A 9,567-nucleotide genomic window follows, 5' to 3' on the forward strand; every position below is an offset into this window, starting at 1 on the left:
TTGATCTGGTACTAGTACTCCCTGTATGTGCCATGATGACGAAATGAAAATAGGTTTTTAGACATTTTTGCAAATCTGATGCCTTATTTACATAAGTATTCAGACTGTTGCTGATCATCCTTGAGATGTTTCTACAACTTGATTGGAGTCCACCTGTGGTAAATTCAATTGATTATTTACATGATTTGGAAATGACACACACCTGTCTATATAAGGTCCCACAGTTGACAGTGCATGTCAGAGCAAAAACCAAGCCGTGAGATCGAAGGAATTGTCCATAGAGCTCAGAGACAGGACTGTGTCAACGCACAGATCTGGGGAAGGGTACCAAACATTTCTGCAGCATTGAAGGTCCCCAAGAACAAAGTGGCCTCCATCATTCTTAAATGGAAGAAGTTTGGAACCACCAAGACTCTTCCTAGAGCTGGCCGCCGGTCAAACTGAGCAATCGGAGGAGAAGGTCCTTGGTCAGGGAGGTGACCAAGAACACGATGGTCACTCTGACAGAGCTCTAGAGTTCCTCTGTGGAGATGAGAGAACCTTCCAGAAGGACATCCATCTCTGCAGCACTCCACCAATCAGGCTTTCATGGTAGAGTGGCCAGACGGAAGCCACTCCTCAGTGAAAGGCACATGACAGCCCGCTTGGAGTTTGCCAAATGGCATCTAAAGCATGGTGGTGGCAGCATCATGCTGTGGTGATGTTTTTCAGCGGCAGGGACTGGGAGACTAGTCAGGATCGAGGCAAAGATGAACAGAGCAAAGTACAGAGAGATCATTGATGAAAACCTGCTCCAGAGCGCTCTGGTACCTCAGACTGGGGTGAAGGTTCACCTTCCAACAGGACAACGGCCCTAAGCACACAGCCAAGACAACGCAGGAGAGTCTTCGGACAAGTTTCTGAATGTCCTTGAGTGGCCCTGCCAGAGCCCGGACTTGAACCCGATTGAACATCTCTGTTAAGACCTTTTGCTTTGTCATTATGGGGTATTTGTGTGTAGATTGATTAGGGGGGGGGAACAATTGAATCCATTTTAGAATAAGTCTGTAACGTAACAAAATGTGGAAAAGGTCAAGGGGTCTGAATACTTTCCAAATACACTGTAGCTCCACAGTGATCTGGTACTGGTACTTCCTGTATATAGCTCCACATTGATCTGGTACTGGTACTCCCTGTATATAGCTTCACACTGATCTGGTACTGGTACTCCCTGTATATAGCTCCACAGTGATCTGGTACTGGTACTTCCTGTATATAGCTCCACATTGATCTGGTACTGGTACTCCCTGTATATAGCTACACATTGATCTGGTACTGGTACTCCCTGTATATAGCTCCACATAGATCTGGTACTGGTACTCCATCTATACCGAATCAAATCAAATGTGATTAGTCACATGTGCCGAATACAACAGGTGTGGTAGACCTTACAGTGAAATGATGAATACAACAGGTGTAGTAGACCTCACAGTGAAATGCTGAATACAACAGGTGTAGTAGACCTCACAGTGAAATGCTGAATACAACAGGTGTAGTAGACCTCACAGTGAAATGATGAATACAACAGGTGTAGTAGACCTCACAGTGAAATGCTGAATACAACAGGTGTAGTAGACCTCACAGTGAAATGCTGAATACAACAGGTGTAGTAGACCTCACAGTGAAATGCTGAATACAACAGGTGTAGTAGACCTCACAGTGAAATGCTGAATACAACAGGTGTAGTAGACCTTACAGTGAAATGATGAATACAACAGCTGTAGTAGACCTCACAGTGAAATGCTTACACACGAGCCCCTAACCAACAATGCAGTTTAAAAAAAATATGGCTGGGAATAAGAAATAAAAGTAACAAGTAATTAAAGAGCAGCAGTAAAATAACAATAGTGAGACTCTATACAGGGGGCACCGGTTAGTTGAGGTAATATGTACATGTAGGTAGAGTTATTAAAGTGACCATGCATTGATGACAACAGAGAGTAGCAGTGTAAAGTGGGGGGGGGGGGTATTCAGGAGTTTTATTGCTTGGCGGTAGAAGCTATTTAGGAGCCTCTTAGACATAGACTTGGCGCTCTGGTACCGCTTGCCGTGCGGTAGCAGAGAGAACAGTCTATGACTAGTGTGGCTTCAGTCATTGACAATTTTTAGGGCCTTCTGACACCGCCTGGTATAGAGGTCCTGGATGGCAGGAAGCTTGGCCCCAGTGATGTTCTGGGCCGTTCGCACTACCGTCTGTAGTGCCTTGCGGCCGGCGGCCCGAGCAGTTGTCATACCAGGCAGTGATGCAACCAGTCAAGATGCTCTCGATGGTGCAGCTGTAGAACCTTTTGAGGATCTGAGGAGCCATTCCAGATCGTTTCTGTCTCCTGAGGGAGACTGTCGTGCCGCCTTCACCACTGTCTTGGTGTGCTTGGACCATGTTAGTTTGTTGGTGATGTGGACACCAAGGAAGTGGAAGCTCTCAACTTGCTCCACTGCAGCCCCGTCGATGAGAATGGGTGCGTGCTCTGTCCTCCTTTTCCTGTAGTCCGCAATCATCTCCTTTGTCTTGATCACGTTGAGGGAGAGGTTGTTGTCCTGGCACCACACTGCCAGGTCTCTGACCTCCTCCCTGTAGGCTGTCTCATCGTTGTCGATGATCAGGCCTACCACTGTTGTGTCTTCTGCAAACTTAATGATGGTGTTGGAGTCGTGCCGGGCCGTGCAGTTATGAGTGAACAGGGAGTACAGGAGGGGACTGAGCACGCACCCCTGAGGGGCCCCTGTGTTGAGGATCAGCGTGGCGGATGTGTTGTTACTTACCCTTACCACCTGGGGGCGGCCCGTTAGGAAGTCCAGGATCCAGTTGCAGAGGGAGGTGTTTAGTCCCAGGGTCCTTAGCTTATTGATGATCTTTGAGGGCACTATGGTGTTGAACGCTGAGCTGTAGTCAACAAATAGCATTCTCACATAGGTGTTCCTTTTGTCCAGGTGGGAAAGGGCAGTGTGGAGTGCAATAGAGATTGCATCATCTGTGGATCTGTTGGTGCAGTACGCAAATTGGAGTGGGTCTAGGGTTTCTGGGATAATGGTGTTGATGTGAGCCACGACCAGCCTTTAGAAACACTTCATGGCTACAGACGTGAGTGATACGGGTCGGAAGTCATTTAGGCAGGTTACCTTACTGTTCTTGGGCACAGAGACTATGGTGGTCTGCTTGAAACATGTTGGTATTACAGACTCAGGAGTTCTGACACCGCCTGGTATAGAGGCGTAAGGGAGATGTTGAAAATGTCAGTGAAGACACTTACCAGATGGTCTGCGCATGCTCGCAATACATAATCCGTCTGGCCCTGTGGCCTTGTGAATGTTGACCTGTTTAAAGCCTTTAGCTCAGTGCGGATGTTTCCTGTCATCCATGGCTTCTGGTTGGGGTATGTACGTACGGTCACTGCGGGGACGACGTCATCGATGCACTTATTGATGAAGCCAATGACTGATGTGGTGTACTCCTCAATGCCATTGAAGGAATCCCAGAACATATTCCAGTCTGTGATGCAAAACAGTCCTGTAGTTTAGCATCTGCATCATCTGACCACTTTTTTATTGATCTAGTCACTGGTGCTTCCTGTTTTAAATTGTGCTTGTAAGCAGGAATCAGGAGGATAGAATGATGGTCAGATTTGCCAAAAGGAGGGTGAGGGAGAGCTTTGTATGCTTCTCTTTGTGTGGAGTAAAGGTGGTCCAGAGTTTTCCCCCCTCTGGTTGCAAATCTAACATGCTGATAGAAATGAGGTAAAACTGATTTAAGTTTCCCTGCATTAAAGTCCCCGGCCACTAGGAGCGTCGGCTCTGGGTGAGCGTTTTCCTGTTTGCTTAGGGCGGAATACAGCTCATTCAATGCAGCCAACCTCTGACTGTGGTGGAATGTAAACACCTACGAAAAATAGCTCTAGTCTTGTGTATTGTATTTTATTCCTCTTGAGTTACTATATTCTGTATCGTTGGGAAGGGCTCGTAAATAAGCATCTCACGCTAAAAGTCTACACCAGTTTTATGGGGCGGATGTGACCAATAACGTGATTTGTTTGATCTCTCTCTCTCTCTCTGTCTCTGTCTCTCTCTCCCTCTCCTTCTCTCTCTCTCTCTCTCTCTCTTTCTCCCTCTCCCTCTCACTCCCTCCTTATCTCTCTCTCTCTCTGTCTCTGTCTCTCTCTCTCTCTCCCTCTCCTTCCCTCTCTCTCTTTCTCCCTCTCCCTCTCTCCCTCCTTATCTCTCTCTCTCTCTCTCTCTCTCTCTATCTTTCTCTCTCTCTCTCTCTCTCTCTCTCTCTTTGTCTCTCTCTCTCTCTCTGTCTATCTCTCTCTGTCTCTCTGTCTTTCTTTCTCTCTCTCCTGCTCTCTCTCTCTCTCTCTCTCTCTCTCTCTCTCTCTCTCTCTCTCTCTCTTACTCACGGGACAGGTTGTGTCACAGTACTCGTCCATCCAGCCGGGGGCGCAGGTACAGGTTCCATTGCCCGGGTCACAGGCCGCCCCGTTGGCACACAGGCACGTCTGATTACAGTTCAGACCCCAGGTATCACTGGAGCACGGGATGGTACAATCCACACCCTGCCAACCTGGAGAGGACAGGAGGAGTGGGAGGAAGGGTGGCGAGAAGAGATGGGAACAAGGGTAGAAGGAGAGAATGAGGAAGAGGAGAGAGGGAACGAGGGTAGAAGGAGAGAATGAGGAAGAGGAGAGGAGAACGAGGGTAGAAGGAGAGAATGAGGAAGAGGAGAGGGGAAAAGGGCAGAAGGAGAGAATGAGGAAGAGGAGAGAGGGTAGAAGGAGAGGATGAAGAAGAGGAGAGGGGAACGAGGGTAGAAGCAGAGAATGAGGAAGAGGAGAGGGGAAAAAGGGTAGAAGGAGAGAATGAGGAAGAGGAGAGAGGGTAGAAGGAGAGGATGAAGAAGAGGAGAGGGGAAAGAGGGTAGAAGGAGAGGATGAAGAAGAGGAGAGGGGAAAGAGGGTAGAAGGAGAGGATGAAGAAGAGGAGAGGGGAACGAGGGTAGCAGGAGAGAATGAGGAAGAGGAGAGAGGGTAGAAGGAGAGGATGAAGAAGAGGAGGGGAAAGAGGGTAGAAGGAGAGAATGAGGAAGAGGAGAGGGGGAAGAGGGTAGAAGGAGAGAATGAGGAAGAGGAGAGAGGGTAGAAGGAGAGGATGAAGAAGAGGAGAGGGGAACAAGGGTAGAAGGAGAGAATGAGGAAGAGGAGAGAGGGTAGAAGGAGAGGATGAAGAAGAGGAGAGGGGAAAGAGGGTAGAAGGAGAGGATGAAGAAGAGGAGAGAGGGTAGAAGGAAAGAATGAGGAAGAGGAGAGAGGGTAGAAGGAGAGAATGAGGAAGAGGAGAGAGGGTAGAAGGAGAGAATGAGGAAGAGGATAGAGGGTAGAAGGAGAGGATGAGGAAGAGGAGAGAGGAAAGAGGGTAGAAGGAGAGAATGAGGAAGAGGAGAGAGGGTAGAAGGAGAGAATGAGGAAGAGGAGAGAGGGTAGAAGGAGAGAATGAGGAAGAGGTGAGAGGGTAGAAGGAGAGAATGAGGAAGAGGAGAGAGGGTAGAAGGAGAGGATGAGGAAGAGGAGAGAGGAAAGAGGGTAGAAGGAGAGAATGAGGAAGAGGAGAGAGGGTAGAAGGAGAGAATGAGGAAGAGGTTCCAGTTACCGGTCCCTGAAAGATTCCTCAATTCTGAAATCACAACATTTTTGACAAAATCAACAATGCTTCTCTGCATATTATGTGAGGGCTTGTAAATTCGACCAATCAGCACACTATTTCAGCATAAAACTGACCAATCAGCACACTATTTCAGCATAAAACTGACCAATCAGCACACTATTACCTCATAAAACAGTCACATCATCGCACTATTATTGCATAAAACGGACCCATCCCCGAAGAGGGTTCGCAATTTCAACCAATCACCACACATTTACCTCATAACATGGTTCAATCAAACCAAACGTCATCTGTTTCCCTTGTCATGGCATTTAGTCAATGTCAGAATTGTAGCAGATAAATCCAACAACTGTGCTGAGTGACTGTATGAATGAGCTCTTCAGGAATACAGAACAGATCTATACTGCAGATCTACAACTTCACTCTCTATACTGCAGATCTACAACTTCACTCTCTACACTGCAGATCTACAACTTCACTCTCTATACTGCAGATCTACAACTTCACTCTCTACACTGCAGATCTACAACTTCACTCTCTACACTGCAGATCTACAACTTCACTCTCTACACACTCTCTACACTGCAGATCTACAATTTCACTCTCTACACTGCAGATCTACAACTTCACTCTCTACACTGCAGATCTACAACTTCACTCTCTACACTGCAGATCTACAACTTCACTCTCTACACTGCAGATCTACAACTTCACTCTCTACACTGCAGATCTACAACCTCACTCTCTACACTGCAGATCTACAACTTCACTCTCTACACTGCAGATCTACAACTTCACTCTCTACACTGCAGATCTACAATTTCACTCTCTACACTGCAGATCTACAACTTCACTCTCTACACTGCAGATCTACAATTTCAGATCTACAACTTACACTGCAGATCTACAACTTCACTCTCTATACACTGCAGATCTACTGTACTCTATATACTGTACTCTATATACTCTCTATACTGCAGATCTACAACTTCACACTCTATACTGCAGATCTACAACTTCACTCTCTATACTCTCTGTACTCTATATACTCTCTATACTGTACTCTATATACTCTCTATACTGTACTCTATATACCCTCTGTACTCTATATACTCTCTATACTGTAATCTATATACTCTCTGTACTCTATATACTCTCTGTACTGTACTCTATATACTCTCTGTACTGTACTATATATCTCTATACTGTACTCTATATACTCTATACTATATACTCTATTTACTCTATATACTCTCTGTACTCTATACTCTCTATGCTGTACTCTATATACTCTACTCTATATACTCTCTATACTGTCTATATACTCTGTACTGTACTCTATATACTCTCTGTACTGTACTCTATATCTCTATCTACTCTATATACTCTCTGTACTGTACTCTATATACTCTATATCTCTGTACTCTATATATCTCTGTACTGTACTCTATATACTCTCTATACTGTACTCTATATACTCTCTGTACTGTACTCTATATACTCTCTATACTGTACTCTATATACTCTCTGTAATCTATATACTCTCTATACTGTACTATATATACTCTCTGTACTCTATATACTCTCTGTATTGTACTCTATATACTCTCTATACTGTACTCTATATCTCTATACTGTACTCTATATACTCTCTGTACTCTATATACTCTCTGTACTGTACTCTATATCTCTGTACTGTATATACTCTCTATACTGTACTCTATATACTCTATACTGTACTCTATATACTCTCTGTACTGTACTCTATATACTCTGTACTCTATATACTCTCTATACTGTAATCTATAAACTCTCTGTACTCTATATACTCTCTATACTGTACTCTATGTACTCTCTGTACTCTATATACTCTCTATACTGTACTCTATATACTCTCTATACTGTACTCTATATACTCTCTATACTGTACTCTATATACTCTCTATACTGTACTCTATATACTCTCTGTACTCTATATACTCTCTATACTGTACTCTATATACTCTCTATACTGTACTCTATATACTCTCTGTACTGTATACTGTACTCTATATACTCTCTTCTATACTTTACTGTATACTCTCTATACTGTACTCTATATACTCTATGTATTGTATGTACTATCTTTACTGTACTCTATATACTCTATGCTGTACTCTATATACTCTATACTGTACTCTTTATACTCTCTGTACTGTACTCTATATACTCTCTGTACTCTATATACTCTCTGTCCTGCAGCACAACTTCACTCTCTGTACTCTATATACTTTCTGTTCTGTACTCTATATACTCTCTATACTGTACTCTATATACTCGCTGTATTGTACTCTATATACTCTCTATACTGTACTCTATGTACTCTCTATACTGTACTCTATATACTCTCTATACTGTACTCTATATACCCTCTGTACTCTATATACTCTCTATACTGTAATCTATATACTCTCTGTAATCTATATACTCTCTATACTGTACTATATATACTCTCTGTACTCTATATACTCTCTGTGTTGTACTCTATATACTCTCTATACTGTACTCTATATACTCTCTATACTGTACTCTATATACTCTCTGTACTCTATATACTCTCTGTACTGTACTCTATATACTCTCTATACTGTACTCTATATACTCTCTATGCTGTACTCTATATACTCTCTATACTGTACTCTATATACTCTCTGTACTGTACTCTATATACTCTATGTATTGTACTCTATGTACTATCTTTACTGTACTCTATATACTCTCTATGCTGTACTCTATATACTCTCTATACTGTACTCTTTATACTCTCTGTACTGTACTCTATATACTCTCTGTACTCTATATACTCTCTGTCCTGCAGCACAACTTCACTCTCTGTACTCTATATACTTTCTGTTCTGTACTCTATATACTCTCTATACTGTACTCTATATACTCGCTGTATTGTACTCTATATACTCTCTATACTGTACTCTATATACTCTATGTATTGTACTCTATGTACTATCTTTACTGTACTCTATATACTCTCTATGCTGTACTCTATATACTCTCTATACTGTACTCTTTATACTCTCTGTACTGTACTCTATAACTTTCTGTTCTGTACTGTACTTTATACTCTGTACTCTATATACTCTCTGTCCTGCAGCACAACTTCACTCTCTGTACTCTATATACTTTCTGTTCTGTACTCTATATACTCTCTATACTGTACTCTATATACTCGCTGTATTGTACTCTATATACTCTCTATACTGTACTCTATATACTCTCTATACTGTACTCTATATACTCTATGTATTGTTCTCTATGTACTCTCTTTACTGTACTCCCCACCAACAGCCCCAATGGTCAACAATATAATGAGCCCAGACAAAATACAGTGAAATACAAAGTAACTCAGTCCATAACATACAGGGCAAAACCCTGACAAACCCTGACAAACCCTGACAAACCCTGACAAACCCCGATAAACCCTGACAAACCCTGACAAACCCCGTGCTCAACCAAAATCACATCTCGCTCTACGCTCCACCCTCTCACTCCAGAATCAATCACATCTCGCTCTACGCTCTCACTCCAGAATCAATCACATCTCGCTCTATGCTCCACACTCTCACTCCAGAATCAATCACATCTCGCTCTACGCTCCACACTCTCACTCCAGAATCAATCACATCTCGCTGTACGCTCCACACTCTCACTCCAGAATCAATCACATCTCGCCACGCTCCACTCTCACTCCAGAATCAATCACATCTCGCTCTACGCTCCACACTCTCACTCCAGAATCAATCACATCTCGCGCTCCACACTCTCACTCCAGAATCAATCACATCTCGCTCTACACTCTCACTCCAGAATCAATCACAT

General features: G+C 43.5%; 1 protein-coding gene across 1 annotated transcript in view; it reads right to left on the reverse strand.

Moving 5' to 3' along the window:
• Nucleotides 1–4,597, reverse strand: part of LOC135530560 (multiple epidermal growth factor-like domains protein 11) — a gene marked incomplete at its 5' end in the record, with an annotated part of 72,963 nt that extends 68,366 nt beyond the window's left edge. The window contains one exon of the mRNA XM_064958858.1: nt 4,434–4,597. Coding sequence (XP_064814930.1) covers nt 4,434–4,597 — 164 coding nt within the window. The remainder of the gene's footprint in view (nt 1–4,433) is intronic.
• Nucleotides 4,598–9,567: the final 4,970 nt, after the last annotated feature.

Source organism: Oncorhynchus masou, unplaced genomic scaffold (genome assembly GCF_036934945.1).
Source record: "Oncorhynchus masou masou isolate Uvic2021 unplaced genomic scaffold, UVic_Omas_1.1 unplaced_scaffold_1380, whole genome shotgun sequence".
Taxonomy (NCBI): Eukaryota; Metazoa; Chordata; class Actinopteri; order Salmoniformes; family Salmonidae; genus Oncorhynchus; species Oncorhynchus masou.